Here is a 22,172-nt window from a genome sequence, read left to right on the forward strand (position 1 = left end):
AAAGAACTAAACCGTACTGAGTTTGCTTGTGTACATGACCACAAGGAAGACGCCCAAGGGGACTGAAACATGCTGTGGTATGTGCATTGCGGTCACCAACGAAGATGACCGTTCTGTATGTAATATTCTGTTTTCAAGCAAATATTTACAGCCTCATCAAAAAAAAAAACCCATCAATTGTTAAATTCACCGTAGTAACATGCAAAGTAAATGCTACCTCTGATCAAAGCACCTTATGTGGAAATCCAAGACTTTCCAGTCTTCTGTAAGAGAATACTTTGCTCTATTTTTGACCTTTAATGTTAACCTTAAAATTATCTTTAAAATTATCTTCAGTTAAAACATAACTTCTGCTTTCATTTCTTGGTTTTGTATTTTTTTTTAAATAGCATCTCTTACTTAGCTCCATTATCGAAAGGGAAGAAATTAACTTGAAAGGTAATCTGAAACCCAGTAACATGTCAGCTGCAGAAAGGCTGATTCTTGTGCACTCTAAGTACTTTCTGAGAGTCATAATGGGAGAGTTTCCACTCTTACGCTTTCTGTGGTTTGCTCCCCAGTTTTAATTGTGCAATTTCTTTGTTCCCATCCAAGTATTGGAAAAGGTAATAGTGGGTCAATGAACTCATCACTTTATCCCTGCAGGAAGTCAAGCACTAAAATGTACTCTTTATTTCTCAATAATTTCTCCTTACTACATTCTCCCTTTACACCATATTTTCTTTTTTTTTTTTAAACTCTGCTCAGAATACTTATACCTTTTGAATCAGCACAATAAAATGACAGATGTTTTTCGTTGATTTTTCAGAACAGTTTAAACTTTTTTTAAAAACATGGATCCAATAAGCTTATTCTCAAACTAGAAAGACTCAAATGACCATGGAGAAAAATGGGTGATCTACTTTTCACTCCTGTATAGTTACTTGGACATGAAATATTAACAGTGACCCAAGAATATTTTCCTGAATATTATGTTTCTATAATGTCATCACCAATATGTTGATCTTTTTGATCTTTGCTAAATGTCAAGATTTCCTTTGTAAAATGTCAGTCTTCTGAGTAGTTTCTCTAAGACAGTTCTTCTCTTTGATTGGTTTTCTTTGGCATGAAATACAGTTAGAGATTTGGCAATCACTCATTGTATTTGATCTATATAGATAATCAAATTAGATGGCCCATGCCAAAAAGCTCTCCACTTTGACTTTTGTCCATATTGATTAAATGAATCAAATACTTTGTAGTTTTCTATGAAGACACAGTAGAAAACAGGGTGCCAGCTTCCCTTATAAGAATATTCCTGAATCTATAATCTGCCAGTAGTCACAGCCTTACAATCTGTATTCGTTCTTCAGTGTAACAAGGCACAAATAAGGACCAGATATCCAAGGGCAATGTTTCAGGAAGACAGCTGTCATGGATCGGAATAAATGAATTTATTGTCTCAGATCCTATTGGCTATAGTTGTTTGGACCCAGTCCATGTATCTGTTGGATGAGAAAAAAAAGCAAAACACAAGATAAATGTTTTAGTGTTTCCTTCTGATGAAGTCTTATATTTGCCTCTATTAATCTCCACTTCTCAAATATAATGTCCTGGAATGTATATGTGTTATTTCTTATCTTTTTTTGCATTTTCTGATCAAAATAATTAAAACCAGGGCCTTAAAAAGACTTAGAATGTTGAATGAATGTACTAGAGCTTCCACAAGTAAAAGGGGTAATTCAAATGAAACACAATAAAGGAGGATGAAATATTTGTAAATAAGTCATTGGGCCATAATAACATGAGTTTTCTGAAGGGATGACATAGTACTGCTTTCTGCTCATAAGGCTATTTCTCAATAATCATTATTTCTGCCTAATGACCAGCACTTAGTTAAGACATTCTAAAGTAAATAATACATCAGTGTGTTTTTTTATATTTTTGTCATTCAAAATTACCTTTTTATTTTAATGGAAACATTTCTTCTGTTCTTTATTTTTTTAATTTTTATTGGCATGTAGTTGATTTATAATGTTGTGTTAGTTTCAGGTGTACAGCAAAGTGAATCAGTTGTACATGTACATATATATATATTCTTTTTATCTTAAATTTGCTAGAACTACATTGCAATTTCGTAGCAAATAGAGAAGTAACAGCCCAGACTCAGTTGGATGAGCTAAAGCTTCTTATGAAATCTAAAGATAAAGAAGATATGTTCTGCTTTGTTCCTTCTTCTTTTACTCTTTTATTTCATCCTTGCCCTTATGGATGTAATTTCTTCCTAGTGTGGCATTCCAGTAATGCCAGGTCTAGCTATGAAGTGGAAGTCTTGCTTCCTCACCCAATTTCTTGCTGTGGAATTTCTCTTCTCCAGTAAGAAGTGGCCTTTCCTCTTTGGTCGCTACCTTCACTGTTATTTTGCTCCTACATCCTTCTCTCCCTGCCAATCAGTAAAGAGGAAAGAAGAGGGAGATGAGACTCAGCTGGAGCAAAAGAGAGTCACTAGGACTTTACTGCTAACACCCCTCCTAGGGGGAGGGGGTCCTCGGAAGGGGATTTGACCACACTTTTGTTTTAAACTTTTGCTGTAATATTCTGGATCCATCCTAACAATCTGATGATGCCAAACAAAAGAGTTTAGTGGAGCGGCTAAAAGGTTGAGCTTCAGAGTCATCTAGATCCATGTCTGAAAACACATTGTGGCATTTTTTGGCTTTGTGGCTTTGAGCAACGCATTTCAGCTCTTTTAGCTTCCGCCTTCTCTTAAAAGTAGTGCCTATAGGAGCACCCTTATTGGGTTATGGTCAGGATCAAATGAGGTAATGTATATAAAAAGCTTGACCTACCATGTAGCAAATGTTCCCTATATGGAGTGAAAATTATAAATGAAAACTATCAATGTCAAAAAAAGAGAGAGAGTAACTTGGTGAATTCATTGGGAATCACCTCTAATCACCCTTGGTACAAAAGCTGGAGAGGAACCTCTTCAGAGAAAGCAGGAAGCACCTCGAGCAGAACTTCCTGTGATAGAATGGCATCTCAACTGTGCCATCAGAAGAACGAGACTCTTAATTTAGCCACCCGAAATACTTCTCAACGTTGAAATAGACAATTGGCAGTTTTAAAATAGACTCATGTAAAAAGCAGCTTTGCGTTGGTAAGAGGATAGTCATTTCCTTAGATATTATGACATGTGTTGCTAAAACTGATATCCATTCACTTGCAGATTTCATTATTGAAAAGGCACACTTAGCTTATTTAATATTACCCCCCCAAAAAAGATGCTAACAAAGTTCTATGTCCCGTGCTATCACACAGGGCCCTTTATGTCTCAGGATCCAGGCAAAGGGTGAAATCCAGAAGCACAGATTCAAAACCTAGTAGGGAAATGTAACTAAGGTACAAAGAAAATACCTCTGGTAAGATTCTCTCTGACCACACCTATTACAAAGACCCCAAAGCTTTCAAAGTCCTTACTTAAGTCAAGTATATTTATATGTTCAAAAGCTAAAATAAGATCCTCTTGATAAAGCTTGGACTAAATGTTTCATTCAAAATGCATGGAAATGATAAGATGTCTGCTGCATCTCTCATAAGATAGAGCTAATTAGTTTATACAGACCTACTCTCTGTCTACCAGCAATTACCAAGATGAGATGGCCCACAAATGACTTTTCCAGCTTCAGTCATGAATACTGCAGAAGCTGATATTATTCCTTGGGGTTTTCCAAACTCTAGAGCATTCTAGCCAGAGCAGACTTAGGATAAGGCAGGGCAGCCTCAGCTTCTTGGCTGCTTTACTGAACACATATGCCTCTGCTATGGCTGTGCATTTCCAGAGGTGGGCATAATCAAACACACTATCCTCTTCATAGACTATCTGCCCACAGGAAATGAGTGTCTTGGGGAATCCTTACTGCTATGATGGAAGTAACAAAATTCTTGCCTAGATTCTCCATGTAATTCTTTTTCCAAGAGCCATGTTGCTTAAGCTGGGGTGGTGGGGGATAGGAATCTTCATCAATGCCTTGGTTTAACCACTGTATTTTCCGTGGCATGAGATGCTTCAGGATTGATAGTAGCAGAATGTGGCATTCAGATTGTATTTAAGACCACTGTCATTAGGACCTTAGGGTCCAAAGTGACAAGTCAGTTAAAAGGCCTAACGTTGGGACATCCAGCTGGGAGCCAGTAGAATTTAATCAGAAATAATTTCATCCCACAGTCATTGTTTTCCTTTGAGATCGAAATACTAAAACGTCAAGGAACTATGTACATTACTAACTGTTCAAAATTAAGCAAAACCAAATGCCAGAATCTTAGTGTGCTACCGTGTGTGGCAAATATTGAAGCTCCTGTCATGCACTCCCATGGTGTTTCTGAAAGGAGCCAAGTTCAATGTTATTGTGTCCTAGGTGCGTTGGTTACAAACATAAGGACCTTGGACACTAAAATTTTAAGATTTTGAAAAGAGGGATTGAGGGTGGTTGAAAATACATCCTGTAACAACGAGGTACTTTTCAAGTAACATTGGATAGCTATATGTGCATTTTAAAGGAATTTTAAGGACTCAGAAATCATTAAATTTAAATATATCAATCTTTGAAAGCATCTTTTGACTCAAAAATACGAAAGATGATTGTATATCCTGGGCACATATTCAGAGAGAGATCAATGTTCTGGCTTTTTTCCCCATCACACATTTAATACAAATTTGATAATACACTTTTCAACTTACTTTGCAGTTCCTATCAGCTTGTAGTATGTGAGAACTCCATTAAAATCTGTGCCTGGAACTGCAGTTAAACTTTACAAAGTTAGAGAGAAATTGGAAGAGTTACTCTTTCTTCTGCACTTTTAGAGAAGTTCAGGTTTGCATTTCATAGAAAACCTACCTAGACGCTAATGCTTAGAGTTCTAAGATCCCCATGACCCAGACCCCAAACCTAGAAAAAAACGGTTCTACAGTCTCCTGTGGTACAAGGGGTGAGCTCTTTCCTTGTCTCCCAAATTCCAGAAACTTAGCAAGTCTCTGATCCATTCATATCCAAAAGAGCTCCTCATATATTTGGAGACAAAACTCTACAGCAATAGATTAAGATATTCCTAAAATGTACTACTAGTTGTGAGACAATGTAAAGAGTTTATTATTTGTTTGGAAAAAGTGAGTTAAGAATCAAGAAGAACCAATATGGGGTAAAGAAGGAAGGAGAGAGTTTATTCACTTCTATGATGCCATTAGACTTATTTGGCATCAGACTTCATTGCCACCCAGAGAAAGTAGTTGGCATTATTACCCTTTTTTTTTTTTTCTTTTGGCTGTGCCACATGGCTTGTGGGATCTTAGTTCCCCAACTAGGGGCCCGGCAGTGAAACCTCAGAGTCCTAACCACTGGACAACCAGGGAATTCCCACAGTATTACCCATTTTACAAAGAGATTATCTCTAAGAAGTGCTCGGATGTTTTGCAGAGCAGGTGGCAATCTAGTCATAGTTGGAAAGGTTCTGCAAAATCTATCAGACCAGAAGCAAGACCTACTGAAACCACATTTGAGTGGAAGTAGCTACACTAGAGAATTTTACAGCTCTGTGTTTCTGGGAAAACTCTATACTTGTGGCAATAGCACAAACAGCCCTATGTTAATGTAAAAATTTTGCCCAGTGTTAATCATAGCAGCCCCTAGTTTTTCAATGGAAGCATAAATATGTTTGTATTTTTCAGATGCTATGTCTTCTTCAGTTTTGGTATTGAGAGAACTGTTCTTGACACGTGGGTTACAAGTATATAAATGTATCGCATGAAAGGAGATGCAGTTTTCACAGTAACTGAGTTTGCCTGTCTGTACCTCTTGATGTTTGCACTTCTTAATGATTTGCTGTCATTCAAAGCTATCTCATGAATCAAAGATACTTTGCTTTTCACCCCACAATCATGTGCATGAAATCTGTGCAATCCAAAAAAAGGGGGGAGATGTTTATTACTTATATTCCAACTAAACAGTATCCTATTCTTAGCAATACCTACATTGTCAATAAAGAAAAATGCCTATTTGTTTAACAGTTTCAGAGAAGGAACACAGAGGTCCTTTTGGAGACAGTGAGGAAAATTCATCTTACCATTGTTACATGCTCAGTAATAGGAACGTTTAGCAACAAAAATCTCCTGGGACAAGGAGGTGTTAAACATTATCTGCTAATTCCTTCTCCTTACCGTGCAATTTGATTTTTTAAAAATATTTATTTATTTGTTTTTATTTTTGGCTGCGTCAGTTCTTAGTTGCGGCATGCAGGATCTTTCGTTGTGGCGTGTGGGTTTCTCTCTAGTTGTGGTGAGCGGACTCCGGAGCTGCAATTTGATTTTTGAAAGAACCTAAATCTTGAGAACAGGCTATCATAGTCCCTATCAAATCTCCTTTAAAAATTTCTGTTGTTTTACTTAAAATACACAAATATCTTATTTAATTAGCATTACCCACTCATGTTAGAAAATTTTCGGTGAATAAACAGGATTACAGAACACCAAGTGGAAATGAGAGGAGAAGTGGTCTAAGCCAAGGAGGGTATAAGAAGGGAATGGGAGAGAATGAAGGAGACAACTCTTTTCCTAAGAGTCTGGGTGAAATTGAGCATAGTCACGTACACTAGATGACATGACTGAGCTTCCCAAATTTAAGTAAAATTGTTTTAATTAGCAAAAATCAGAGAAAAGGGAGAGGAGATTACATTTGTGTGACTTGATGATTGTGATTTCACCATCCTCAGTGGAAATAAATCTCTGGGAAGAACAGCAATTATTTTTCCCATTTCAAGGAGGGCAGAGGTGCTCCAACCTTACATGATATTTGCAAAATCCATATGTCTCCTAGGCACTCCTTTCTCTGGTTCCCTGAGAGATGGGCTTTTGGGTTGTACAGATACTTTTCAAATTCAGTATCCAGTTGTGGGCATCATGTCGCCACCCGACACTGCTGTGACACCAAAACAACCAAGAGACGTTGGCCTTTCTGGGCTGCAAATGTCTGGGTGGATTTGGCCTCCAGTTCTGATTAGGAAAGCCCAGTTACAGGCATAAGGTCTTCATTAAGCCCTCAAAGGCTCTCCAGTCAGAGGTAAACCCATAGATACCCCCAGTTTTTGAGTGACAGATTACAGTTCTTACCTTTTCCAAATAGGAAAATGCAATTTGCATGAAGTTTCCATTATAGAACATAACATTGAAATGCAGTATTAAATCTGTAGTTTTCCTGGCAGAGTAGTATACATGACTTTTCTCTTGTGCACATTATTGTCTAAGCTTTCTGACAACCAGAGACTTCCAAAAGAGAAGAGTTTCCATTTATAAAGTGAATTTGAATAAAATAGTCAATTAGACATTTCAGAATGCCTGTTCCTCATTTGTTGACCCTTGGAGACCTTTTTTGTTGGTTGGCTGGTTAGCTAGATGGTTTGGGGCTTTTTGTTGTTGCTGTTCAAGATTTTTCAGGTCTCCCTGGAATGTTTGTCACCACACAGATACATGCTCCTCTATTCTCTCTACTGAATGGATTTCTCTATGTAATGACCAGTGTAGGAGGTCAGCATCACTGGAATAAAGTGGAAAATTGAGACATACCTTTGCTGATGGCTTGACATCATGGTGGGGCCACCTATATTCATTTCACCAAACAATGGCCCCCTCCTCAACATCATTTTGATTTTAGAACTAGTCAGAATTCAATCTCCAATATCCTGTCTAGCACAGGAAACCTATCAGCTGATTCTCTTCTACATCTCTGCAGGTGGTAAACCTGATTCCCATTGTCTGCTCCAGCCTCCTCAGGGGTCCATTCAAAACACAGAAAAATAACAATGTCTTCCTATTACTCTCTTTGGCTGTGAGACAATTTGTTCCCATTTGCCCCCAGGCTCACCTAGCACTCAGACTCAGTGGGAAGCTGCTACTAATCACTGCTGTGTTAACTCAAAACTCATTTGCTTTATGGAAATGCAATGCCCTTATTTCTCAAGGGAATGGAGAAAACCAATAGACTTCCTGCCAGCTGGGTATTTTCCATGCAAGCTCCGGCATCTATATAAATTAGGTTCAAATAACATTGTTTTCAGGATTTATAAACTCAATATTGCAAATAGTAGAACCTGGCAAATGTTCTCAGGATCTCCTTGCTGCCTGTGAACCAATCACATAACTTCTACGTGGATTGGGGAAAAATAACAACAACAAGAAAAATTTGGGTTTACTTGAAAAACTGACCAATGATTTTGTTTGTTTGTTTGTTTGTTTTAATAAACTCCATCCATTTACTAGCGGGGGGTGGGAGGAAGTTAACCTTGATTACATGATTCCTTTTTCACTTTTATTATGAAATCCTTCCTTCTTCAAGAATGTACTAAATCTTACCATAACCATATTCACATGCCAATTTCAGTAGGAAATTGGGAGATTGATCTGGTTAGTCTTCTTATTGATCCTGAAGATCCTTGAGGCAATTTTGCTAGTTGCTTTCTAACTGGCTGGTGTCTAACTTAGAGACCAGTGAAACTGAGCAATTACAGACACCATGAAGAAAAAAAAAAAGAAAGAAAGGCTGCCTTATACTTCCTGCGCAGAGCTGAGGAAGAGGAGAGGCGAAAGCCTGGTAACAGTCATGCTATCTCTGGCATAAACTGAAAAACCAGAAGTGCTTCCCCTAGCTCTGTTTTTGCATAGCACACAGATATCTTTGTAAATAATAGGAAATTAATGTTAGGTTGGATCTATAAACTAAGTCAATTTGACTCTATTACGTTAAGAGAGCATAGTTAGGCCTCTCTCTGTATTTTATAATATTTGAAATCTAAGAAGTTTTGAAATCTAAGAAGTCATGTCAACATGTTATAACATTAGAGACTTCCACATACAAATATGATTTAAGTTTGAGTGCCCTCTGTTTGAGAAAATCCATAATGGAAAAACTAAAATGTCAATCATACTTTTAGACTGTATTTTATTTCTCATAAGAATATCTACATTCATTTGAAAGATAGTTCTGTGCATATTCTCAACCATATTTGTTTAGTTCATGGCCTGATAAACATGTGATTTCCCAACTGTTAGGAATAGCTCTGCAGCCTCTTGAGGATCAGAGAACCCTGTGATTTTTAAAATGGGTAGTTTGGATGAAGTTTCTGTTATCAATCAGGTGCTTTACATTATACAGTATCCTTTAAAATAACTCTCACTGGCACACACACACACCCCCCAACACACACACATACACACACACACCATAACAAAATGAAGCCTTGGAAATTACATGGTAATTGTAATCAAAATAGGAAGCAATCAATAAAATGAAATTTATCAAAAACATAGCTTCTTATTTGAAAGTCCAGAATCAATAAATTACTTATAAACTTAAAATGAAAATTAGAAAATGCTTTCAACTACACATTCTCCATATAAATCTTAACTTGAACTTTAAATGATGCTATGATCCCCACCTAAACCATCAATTTCAATGAAAAGTTTGAATTGTCATAAATCCTGAATCCACAAAATTCAATACTACTGTTTACAATTTAATACTCCCACCATAAAAACTTATGCTCTATGAATATCAGAATATAAATCCCCATTAATTTAATAATAAACAAATTAGAAAAATTGGTGTATATATATATATTTCCATTATATATCCCATTATATGGGAATATATATCTCAATATAAATGGAATATATAAAGGGACTATATATTGATATAAACTTACCTATATATTTATGTTGGTATATAAATTCCCATCAATTTAATGGGAATTAAAGAAGAAATGTCAGTTTCCACTAGCTCATCCTTCCCTTGGTAAAAACATTTTTCGAACTTTTCATCTCTGATGAAATTCTGCAAACTTAAAATGTTTTAATTTGTTTTCATTAAAATTTGTTTAATTTCTTGTTTTTATTTTGTCCTGTTAAATGAAAACAAGAAACCATTTTGCAAGTGGAGCTTTAAAAGAAAAAAGAAATTAAAAAATCTGCTCTAACAAGTGGAGAAAAAAAGACAGGTTTTCAAAAAGTGTGAATCTAAACATTAGGTGCTCTGTCACTTGTCATTAAATTTTTTGTAACATTATTGACACATTTTTGCTTTCTAAAGATAATTTTCATTAGAAAAAAAAGACATGCTGCATGTTTTCAATTATGTTTGAAATTCAGGTAACTAAAAGCATTTAGTGTATAAAGGTAACCATGTTTCTGTGGGAAAAAATATTGTAAAGGAATATGTTTCATTAAATGAGATTCTCTATGGTTGACTTAGTTCAAATATTTTTAAACAGGTCCTTGCCCACAGACTTTTTCTCCCCAGCAATGGCAATGGCAGCAGAATTGTTACTTCCTGTTTCTATAGCTTAAAGTCAAACCAAACATAAGCTATCAACGCTATGCATGGATCTCATTCAAGTGGCTCCCATGCAGGGTCAGAGAGAAGAGCAGAACCGATCATTTTCCTTGAAAGTATCGGGGGTGAAAGGAAAGAAACAGATCTGCTGTTCTTCATGTGGATTCAGCTTTCCTGCAGCAATTAACTATCTAAAGAGCAAGTAGAAATGCCAATCAGTAACATAAAAAGAAAGTCTTAGAATAGTTCATGTTTTGCAGATTTTGTATCCAAATAAAGGAAATCATAACCATGTCTTTCAAAACATAGTATGAAATTCATAATTTCAACAATGAATACAGTATGGTTCCTGTATTTATTTTCCAGATCTTCCCCCCATATCTGTTTTCACCTCAATAAGACAATATGCCCAGTATCTGTACTTCACCTGTGTGCCCCTTCCAGGAAAATAGAGACAAATGAATATGTTGTTGGTTATGGTAACACACAAAGAGGAACAATTTTTTAATATATAGCATTCTTTTCATTTTGATGGTCTGGTAGTTTTTCTTTAGCTTTTTGTTTGTGTTTTGGTTTTAATTAGTGTTAGTCCCATCAGAATGTATTTTTCACTGTTGAAAAACAAATATTTTCACTTGCAGTAAAGACTAAGCTATCATTTAATGCACATTTCCAAGTAGGACAGGATGATCAGCTGTAGCTTTCAAAAGAATGACTATCACATCACAATGGTCTCATATGCAGATCAAAATACTGACCCGTACATCAAACAGTGAGCATATCACTAAATTAATTTTACATTATTCCTACCTGACTGTTTAAGATAGTTTTGTGTAAAAACATAAACTTTTGCATTGTATTACTCTTGTGCCAGAATACACATAACGTTTTGGTCTATACTGTGATTTTCTTGCATGTAATGTACCATGATATATATGACCAATAAAGAAAACCTGATAACAACAGAAATCTAGAATTTCCTCTTGTCTTTCTCATTCACACATGATAACTGGCCTGTTTAAAAAGAATATTCTCCAGGTAAATGTTCCATTGGACGTAAGGAGCCTAAGAATCAGACTAACAGATGACTTTGATATTGAATAAGCACTTAGAAATGAAAAAAAGAAGCTTTTTCTCTTCATGAATTGTTTCCATTTTCAAAACTAAAGTGTCCCTAAGCTTAACTTCATGACTGCTTCATCTAGAACTGCCAACCAAACTGTACAAAGAGAAAAAAAATCTTCTGCCGTAAAGTCCATAGTTGAAAATAAATATAGCTATATTCACTTTCTTGGTCTATTTTTTAATGAATTCAATATCTTAAGCAATGAAATTCTTTACAAGAAACAAGAAGTTCAACAGGGTGAAATTTAGAGAATGCCTTAATTTGTCAGGTATAGTTTTTTGAATGTGGAAGCAATCTTGACGTGAAAACGATTTATGGTAAGAAAAAATTATTTCAAAATAATATTGGATCACTCTAGATTACATATTAAAAAGAGTTGTAAACCTGAGCCTTTTGAAAAGAAAAACCTATGTCCAAATCCCAACACGTACAAATATCTTCTCTGCATAGCACGACCAGATGCAACTTTTCATTCACAGCCCTGTTCTCTGTTCAGCACCTCTGAATGGTGTTCCATTACCTAACAATTAAAGTCCGATCCCTTTGCATGACATCCAAGGGCCTTCATAATTTGTGTGAATATATCACAATGTATTCATCCACTCAGCTCTTGAGGGACAGTTGGGTAGTTTCCAGGCTGAGGCTATCACAAACAATGCTAGTACATACATATCTTTTGATGCATATATATACACACATATACACATATATATATGCATTTCTCCCAGGTATGTACCTGGGGATGGAATTACTTGGTAAATCAATACCAAATGTTTTTCTCACATGAATTCACAAATTTACTCTCGCTTATAGCAGTGTGTGAGAGAGTTCCAGTGCTATACAACCTTGCCAACATTTTATTTTGTCAGTTTTTAACAATTTTAGCCATCTTGGTGGTATGCAGTGACATCTAATTATGGGTTTAATTGCTTTCTTCTGATAGCAATTATGTTGATCATCTTATCAGATCCTTATCTGCATTTGGAAATTCTCCTTCGTGAAATGACTGGGTTTTTTTTTTTTTGCCTATTCTTTATTGGGTTGTATGTTGTCATATCTTTTCTGTTGACTTATCGTTCTTTACATCCTCTGGCTATAATGCCTTTGTTAGATATATATAATGGAAGTATCTTTTCCCACTTTACAGGTTGACTTTTTATTCTTTTACAGGTGTATTAGGATGAATGAAAATTCTAGATTTTAATATAGTCTAATTTATCAGTGATAGTGGTTTTTATGTCTCATATAAGACATCTTTGCCTCCTACAAGGTAAAAAAAGATGTTCTGTGTTTTCTTCCAGAAGCTTTTACCATTCACAATCTATAAAACATCTGAAAACCATTTATGTGTGTTAAATGAAGAAACCAGGGTATTCACTGTGGTTTCCATATGGGCATCCCACTGGTCCACCACCACTGACTGCAAAGACTATTTTCCCTCTGCACTGCAGCATACGTGCCTATGCTGTAATTCAGGTAACCTTGTCAGTGTGGGTCTGTTTATGTTTACTCTGGTCCATTGGTCTATTTTAGAGGCCATAACTTTACATGAGTCTTGACTATCTAACAGCATAAGGCCTCCAACTTTGTTCTTCATTCTCAAGATTGACTTTGCTATTCTTGGCCCTTAATGTTTCCATGTAAACTTTTGAGAGAGCTTGTTGACTTCCACAGAAAAGACCAAAGGCATTTTGATTAACATAGAGTGTTGCCTGCTGGGAGTGGCTTATGACTAGAGCATAAGGTTTGAAAGCTGAACAATAGAGGAAGATTTAAGTTTGGCTAAAGCCAAATTTTAAAGGACCTGTATGTTATTTAAGAAGTGTATACTTTATTCAGTGGCCAGTGGGAGCCATCAGAAATCTTCAAGCAGGGAAGTCAGATGATTAGATTTGCAGTTTTGAAAGATCACCAGGAAGCAGCATCCAACCCCAACTCCATCCAACTAAATTCCCAGACACCTACCTTAAAAGTAGGATTATGTTCATACCCAGGTGTTGAGAAATGAGTTATTCCTTCAGGAACCCGAAAGCAGAGAAGTAGTTTCATGCCTAGGGGTGGTTGGGGAAAGTCCTCCCCGTGTGTTAGAGTAAACACTGCCAGCGATGTGCTCCTTTCCGATGTGCTAACATTCAGTCCAAGCCTTGATCTGAGAGGCAGAAGAGGCAGGCTACCTCTCTGAACCACTTTATATCTGCAGGGAAGACATGGAGTTCTCTGGGATGTTGAGATAATGAGATCAGATACAATGGCTCTGGTACCACAGATGTGCCCAAATTACCCATCCTCTACTCCACATCATCCCTTCCCCTTCTTCTAATTCCCAGACTGAGGCAGGGAACATTCTCAGCACTAAAAGTGCTGGACATAATACATCCAGAAGCCACATTATATACAATAAAATGCACACAAAACAGCAACTCGTTAAAAGATATTTAACTATGACTCAGGCTCCTTCCCCTCCAACTTCTGACCCAGATAGCAGGAGCAATCAGGCAGTCTTGCAAAAGTACAGATAGTTCTCTTCCAGCAACTGGCTGGCTGAGCAGCTTATTTAAAACTTCATATGCATTTTTAGGACAAGAGTCAAAGGAAAACACTCTTTGAGAAGAGGAAATGGGAATAGTAGCTAACCCACTTATCGAAAATAAATGGCAGGAACTATCTATCTAAATTAGATTTCATGTTGAGAAGAGAAGACCTCAGAACTCTTCTTCATTTCCCACCCATCCCCTATGGGGCCTTGGGACTTCCAGGGACAGTTTGGTGGCAGACTGAACCTTAGATCATTTCTGTAGGTCAAATCTATACTCCATCTCTTGACAAAGCTTTGTTCACTGTGTGTATCATGGAATTGACTGTAGATATCTTTTGCAAAACCAAAATAGACCAGAATAACTAGCAGTCTATGAGACTCGATATTTTCCCTTAAGTCTGTGTATCCATCCTAAGGGATATTGAGAGACTGAATCTTTGTCCAAATCCAAGGGAAACTTTAGTTCTCTTTTAAATTCTGTCTTCTCCCTTCACATCTGCAAATTTTTCATGTTAGAGCAGTTACCTGATGAATTTAATCCACCTCCATTTCTGTGTGTAGAACCGACAGACATGCAAACAGACGCCCGAGGGCCACTTGTAAGCCTGAGAGAAAGAGCTGCCAGGGTTGCAGAACTGCACTTAACCCATTTCTCTTTCCTGCTACTTTTTGTTGTTTGTTTGTGTTGACTTTGTCCCTGGTATAATTTTCCACTCTAAGTCAAACAAGTCTCCTACATACTATGTATGTTTAAAACGACAGAACTATTACTTTTTTTTAAAGCATTTTTATTGGACTATAATTGCTTTACAATGTTGTGTTAGTTTCTGCTGTACAGCAAGGTGAATTAGCTATATGAATACATATATCCCCTCCCTCTTGAGCCTCCTTCCCATCCTACTTCTTCATTTGGAAAATAAAGATTCAATCTTTTATCTAAAAACAATAAATACTGGAGGGGGTGCGGAGAAAAGGGAACCCTCCTGCACTGTTGGTGGGAATGTAAATTGGTACAGCCACTATAGAAAACAGTATGGATATTCCTTCAAAAACTAAAAATAGAACTACCATATGACCCAACAGTCCCACTACTGGGCATGTACCCTGAGAAAACAATAATCCAAAAAGGAATATGTACCACAATGTTCATTGCAGCACTATTTACAATAGCCAGGATATGGAATCAACCTAAATGCCCATCAACAGATGAATGGATAAAGAAAATGTGGCACATATATACAATGGAATATTACTCAGCCATAAAAAGGAATGAAATTGAGTTATTTGTAGTGAGGTGGATGGACCTAGAGTCTGTTATACAGTGCAAAGTAAGCCAGAAAGAGAAAAACAAATACCGTGTGCTAACTCATATATACGGAATCTAAAAAAAAAATGGTACCAATGAACCCAGTGAAGGGCAAGAATAAAGATGCAGATGTAGAAAATGAACTTGAGGACATGGGGTGGGGGCGAAGGGGAAGCTGGAACAAAGTGAGAGAGTAGCTTTGATGTATGTATACTACCAAATGTAAAACAGATAGCTAGTGGGAAGCTGCTGCATAACACAGGGAGATCAACTCGATGATGGGTGATGACTTAGAGGGCTGGGATAGGGAGGGTGGGAGGGAGTCACGGGAGGGAGGGGATATGGGGATATATGTATAACTATAGCTGATTTACTTTGTTGTACAGCAAAACCTGGCACAACAGTGTAAAGCAATTATATTCCAATAAAGAACTTAAAAATATATATATGAAGATTCGATCTTTTATCACACACCCTTTTCAAATAAAGGTCAGAGATATCTCCGTGGCACATGCGCTATTTTAGGTGCTGTCACCAGCTCTGGGCATCTTCCAATCAGCTGGCCACCCAGTGATGCTGCCGTTTGCCCCCCTCAGCAGACGCAGCTGCCTGTTAATAGAAGGGTCTTGGAAGCAGGCACCCTCCATCCGGGTAAGCATGGGAAACACATAGCTCGCTTTCTGATTTGTAATAGGAAATTCCCCTCAAACTTCTAGAACTGAATCTGGTACGAAGGCTGACTTTTGTCCTACAAAAAATAAAAGAAGTGAGAAGAAAGGAAACAAAGATGAGAGAATGACAAGTAGGAGGCCCCCACGGCCTCAGCCCACATTCCTCCAGAAGAAAGCCACTCACCTTTCCAGTGGGTTCTGGGGGTCAGAGCTGAGCAGCATGAATCCAACAGAAAGAGGGCTATGGCCTTACTGGGAATTTCTAAATGTCATCATCCTAATGTTATTTAGTTACATGTATTTACTTTGGTATTTAATTTTTTTTTAAAGACAGGGAAAACCCTTGTATTTTCCTGGTGGAATAAGACGGCTCGGAATGGTAGATTTAAGCAATGTTAAAACAGTCGTTATTTACCTAAAGACCAAATATGATAAATCTAAGTATTGTGTGTCAGTCCATGGTATGAAGCCATCACAATGTTATTGCAGATAATGGATATTAAAAATTGTGAAATTTAAAATAAATAAATAAATTCTGTCTTCTCTCTAGTGACAGGCTCCATGACCGGCACATGAAAGGCTTGGACCAGCCACAATGCCCAACTTTTCTGAGCCGCCGAAGCCTCATATCCAGGCCTCTAGCCTTGGCAGGGAGACACGGATTCTCCAAGATACTGAAAGCAGTAGTTGGAGCTCCATTCAGACTCATCCTAGTGAAGTCTGATACTGGAGCAGTGCCCAAGCTTCCCCATTGAATCTAGACATGCTCTTTCCTAGAGGAAAATCAAAGCAGGCATATTAAACACATCAGGATAGAGAGAAAATTGAAAGAATTTGATATTTAATATTCCCTAAGGAAGCACCAATATAATCGTAATAGAAAAATTCAAGCTCACTGGACTTTCTTTAGTGTTGGGTATTTTCACTATTTTAATTTACATCTGGAAGGTGCAAAACCATTATCTTTTGCATGTTTTGGACCTATAAGGACATAATTCAGCTCTGCCCATCCAGAAAGACTGAGACATCATATCCAGAGAGACCTAGTTGGTCACATGGAAATGACTGAATGAACTTGTTGGGGCCTAGTTATCCTAGAAAAGTGAGAAACCACATCAAAGGGACCATATGCACAATCTTACTTGTGTCACAACCTGTCACCAGTGCTGTTTTCCTGGGATGCTGCTTCTCCATTTCTCTGTTACCACTGCCTCCGCCTCCCCCATTCCTGACTGCACCAGAGTTCCATTCTGATACTCAATATTTAATATGAAAAATACTCTGTCCAAGGTAAAAGGACAGAAGTAGAAATGAGAGACACCTCCATGGGAATTCATGATATTCAGCTATCCTTGACTCTTTTAGTAAAACAATGGTGTCAAATTTCAGCTGAATAATGTAGAAGGAGATGCTAGATATATAGCCAAGTAATTCTGCAGACTAAGCACATCTAAATTCCTTATGCGCACCTTAGGCACCTTTTTCAGACTGGCTAGGGGACCTCATGTTCCACCTAAGCCTTTAGCCCCTCAGCTCCTTTCCTGAGCCCTCTTCCCCCATGGGCCCAGCATCCCCACAGACAGTGGCCAAGCCACATTCTGAAATGTAGGCACAACATAAATTTGCAGCTCCTTAGAGTCCAATATGTGGGGATTGCAGTGAAAACTAGCACTGCTTTTTGTGATCCACCCATGTGATGTGGATAGAGTGGGCTTTGAAGGGATTCCAATCTGTTCACTCTCAATAGGAAGGCAAAATAGTGAGGCAAGCAGAGTAGTAGATATCTGCCCACACCTCCCTGCCGAAAAAAAAAACCCACTACTAGTTGGAAATATACAATGCCTTTGAAGGAAACTCCCTTTATAACTCATAATGATAATAAAGATGTAATATGGATATTGTGAACATTCATCAAGTGCAAACTATTGTCGTTCCATTAAGTGCTTTATAATTATTCTCACTTAATCTTCACAACAGCCTTCTCAGGCAGTACTCCTGGTACTACTGGTATCCCATTTTGCAGATGAGGAAATCAAGAGTGAGAGATTATATTCTCTTTAGTAACCCAGGCAGTGAGCTATTTCAAAACTATGCTCTTAACTTCCACATTATATTACTTCTTTCAAAAATTATTTCCCAAGCATATAGGTAACATTCAAATGAAATATAAATAAAAGCCCAAGGTTGGAAAAATAAAGCTATAGGTGAGCTTATGGTAAAGAGAAAATTACAGCTATTTACAGTGATTAAAAACAAAGAATTAGATAAAAGTATATTTACTATTTAAAAGCGTATCTATCTCTGAATATGCTGATTTTCTGTGGCATGCCTTGCGGAAGATTAACAAATTATTTTATGGTTAAGTAAAGAGATAAACCTTTATATACTCAGTTATTTAGGCCAATAATTTTATTTTCTAGAGTTAGAAATGTTTTTCTATAATTTGGACAGAATAATTTAAACAGACTAATTAGCAAGTGTTCTATACCTGGAGTATTGAGGGTTATTGTATATTCAAAATAGAAGATTCTGGTCTGTTTACAATCTTACTCCAATTATCTTACAAATCCAAATGGGAGTGTACGTTCTTTATACATATATCAGAGAATGGTACAGATTTAGTCACAAACCAAATAATATAATACATGTGTAACTTGCCATGAGAGTTCAAAGAAAGAAAAACCATGTCAGCCAAGTTAACCTGGAAAAGTAAGTAGGAAAAAGTAGGTAAGATAAAGGAAATAAGTCTGATATGGAGATCAGTGGGTAGGATAGTGTAGGATATTGGAGGCAGAGGCATTCGTAGAAGCCACATGCAAAAGAAATGACTCATTAAAAACAAGGCAACAGGACTTCCTAGGTGGCGCAGTGGTTGGGAATCCACCTGCCAATGCAGGGGACATGGGTTCCATCCCTGCCCCAGGAGGATACCACATGCCACTGAGCAACGAAGTCCGTGTGTAATAACAGTTGAGCCTGTGCTCTAGAGCCCGTGAGCCACAACTATTGAGCCCATGGGCCGCAACTACTGAAGCCCGAGTGCCTAGAGCCCGTGCTCCACAACAAAAGAAGCCACCACAATGAGAAACCTGTGCACCACAATGAAGAATAGCCACCACTTGCTGCAACTAGGGAAACCCTGTGTGCTGCAACAAAGACCCAACACAGCCAATAAATTAATTAATTTAAAAAAAAAGAAAAGAATACTTTCATCTAAAAAAAAAAAAGTAACAGGCTTAAAATGGAATCACTTATGCTAAGCCACATGTCACCAAACCAAGACGTAATTACAGTTTCAGGTCTCCCAGAAATGGAATCTTACACCAGTCACTTAGGAATCACCTGATCAGCATTAATAGGTAATCTGCCTGACAAATCCACACTCTCCCCTGTAAAGAAAGTAACCTTGCAATAATCAACCCACTTTTCTGCCTACTGCAACTTCCTTGCCCCTGCTCCCCTCTGCCTGCAACATCTCTTGCCTTGTATAGCTCATTGGGGCCCCTCTCTATCTGCTATGTTGGATGCTGCCTGACTTGTGAATAAAGCCAGTAAGATCTTTGAAATTTACTCAGCTGAATTTTGGTTTTTAACTCTCTGAAGACCCAGAAGTCAGTGCCAAGACCCATCTCGCTACTGAAAGTCCCTGGAATTCATGAACAACATACGGTATTCACCATACCATCAGACATCATGCTGAGTGCTAGGAAGAGAGCTATTGGTCTCTTTTTATTAAAAAGATCTTTTTATTAAAAGACTTTGCCTTCTCCTTCAAGGGGCTCAGATCCCAGTGTAAAAGAAAATCGAAGCAGCAAATGTAATGGTGCAGTAATTAAAATTCTGAGCTTTCGAACCTCACTGACAAGGTTTAACCCCTCACCGCTTCTACTCATTAGCATATTCTTAACTTCTCTGAGCCTTTCTGTTACTGCAAAATCATTAATAACTGACACAAGGATTCAATTAGACAATATACAGAAAGTTTTCAGTTAAAAAAAAGTGACAGTTATGTGGCTTTTGATAGTGTTAATATTTTAGAGTGTCTTCATATAAAAGTGATTCTCATCCCAGTTATTCGTTTAAATCATGTGATTGTTTTCAAATAAAAAATACCAATGCCTGGGCCCTGCTCCAGATGAATTATATCCGTTAAGTGTCTGGAGGTGGGACCTGGTCATCAGGACGTTTCAGAAGTTCCCCAAGTAATTCTCACATGTGTGACTTCTGGGTTGAACCCACAGAAGGGATCAAGAGCTCTGCCCATCTGCTTGGAGGGCAGGGAGACACTCAAGGTGGGCATCCCAGAATTGATGAGTCCTGCCTTGTACAGCAGGTATCAGAATCCCGCAGAAAAGATGGGAAGATCAGATGTGTAACAGACATTGGAGAAATCAGGAACAAAGTTATATTTCTTCCTTAGGGGACATAAAAATGGGTCCCCTTTATGGTGCATCTCAAACTCATTGAGTTCTCCCCTTACAATCTCTTGCCTTTTACTTTTCTTCCAACCAGGAGCCAACTACAAACCAGAAAATGCACCGAGTTGAACAGCTGCAATGGAAAAAAGGGACAGCAATCACTAACAGTGGCCCCTTGAGTGGTCCATGTCCATCTTCGCTCTGACCACCAGAGTTCCCTCACTCTGGTCTGGCCACTGGAGTGTCAGAAACAGCCCTAATGTGGAGGGTGGGGTGTGCACTGGGAACACCCTTTTTAGTTTAGAATTGTCCTGAAGGAAAGAAAGCGTGTGGCCATGGCTGCAGCTGGGTCTAACACAGCCATCAGAGAAACAGTCACAGTGAAAGACATTGAAGGACCCGGCAAGTGCGGGTAGCCACTTACATCAGCTCCTAACGCCCAGCTTGCTAGAAATTTAATCAAAAGCTTTTCAATTTCTCCACTGTGTATAAAATGAAAAACATGATCTGCAGACTGAAATGGCCAGAAACAAAGAGCGTTAATCTCACTGCCTTCAAGTTAAATTTCCTGGTGATGGTATCCCTTGGCAAAAGTCACACTTGAACCGGTCCTAAGCCACAGGAAGTTAAAGAAACCATCGTGCAGACTCCAGTAACAACACTCCAGTTCTCGACAGAAAACCAGCACAAGGGGCCTGAAACATTGATATGCAAGTCACTCTCAGGCTATGAGTCAGTTTCTTCTCAAAGCAATTAGCAATTACCAGCATTTATTCACTGAGCGGGACTCAGGCAGACAGACACTGACAGTCTGTCATTATCACAACAAAAGAACCACAGCTTTTATCCTCCCCAGAGGAAGTAAGATTTTTCAGAACTCCAACTTTCAAGCTCACACTCTTCCCAGACCTATGGTTTATTTCCTCATCAACCTTAAAAATAATGTAAAGTTCAGTCATTTATTTATGAGGGGCTACTCACAGATGGGCCTTCCAAGAATCGCATGCAGCCTCAGAAGGCTCTAAAAAACCACTGAGCAGAGATTTAGTAGGCCAGCTCCCAGGGGGAGCCACCCCTAGACTCACCTGGATTGCCCACAGTCTGGGAAACGACACCTTTCCTTCAAACTTCCTGCAGACTGCTTCCCTTCCGCCACACCCTCATCACTCAGCTGCTGCTCTGATGTGCTCAACGTGATCGTCGTTTGTCACATTCCGATTATAGGCCAATATTAGACACCGCAGAAGCAAGAATGAACAAATGAGCCATTTATGCTCTCAGCTCTTGAGTAGTAGACCCTACAGTTTGGCCAGAGCTTCAGTAACGCAGCCAAAGTCAAACTGGAATAAACCAAATCCACCTCCTGCTCTTACTGGACGCACGATTTGGGGCAAAGCATTTAATCACTCTGAGCTTAGTTTCCTCGTTCATCCGAAGACTAAAACCTACCTCACATAAAGGAGATCATATACTACAATCATAGTATGAAACATACCGCCTTACACACAATCCTTGGGCAATATGTACTAATGTCATTAAGTCACCGGTTTGTCCCTGCCTTGACCAGCTAAGAAGTATAAATATTCCAATTAGGAGCAAGGAAATCGAATCAGTAATCTAAAACCTTCAGACAAAGAAAACACCAGGACCAGGCTTCCCTGGCGGTGCAGTGGTTGAGAATCCGCCTGCCAATGCTGGGGCATGGGTTCAAGCCCTGCTCTGGAAGATCCCCCATGCCACGGAGCAACTAAGCTCATGCG

At 38.2% G+C, this 22,172-nt stretch overlaps 1 protein-coding gene across 1 annotated transcript in view; it reads left to right on the plus strand.

Moving 5' to 3' along the window:
* Positions 1 to 21,870, plus strand: part of OPRM1 (opioid receptor mu 1) — an 84,944-nt gene extending 63,074 nt beyond the window's left edge. Inside the window, exons 5-6 of the mRNA XM_057737765.1 lie at positions 15,849 to 15,974; positions 21,637 to 21,870. Of these exons, the coding sequence (XP_057593748.1) occupies positions 15,849 to 15,974; positions 21,637 to 21,870 (360 nt within the window). The remainder of the gene's footprint in view (positions 1 to 15,848; positions 15,975 to 21,636) is intronic.
* The last annotated feature ends 302 nt before the right edge of the window (positions 21,871 to 22,172 follow it).

The sequence above is a fragment of the Hippopotamus amphibius genome, chromosome 6, assembly GCF_030028045.1.
Source record: "Hippopotamus amphibius kiboko isolate mHipAmp2 chromosome 6, mHipAmp2.hap2, whole genome shotgun sequence".
Taxonomy (NCBI): domain Eukaryota; kingdom Metazoa; phylum Chordata; class Mammalia; order Artiodactyla; family Hippopotamidae; genus Hippopotamus; species Hippopotamus amphibius.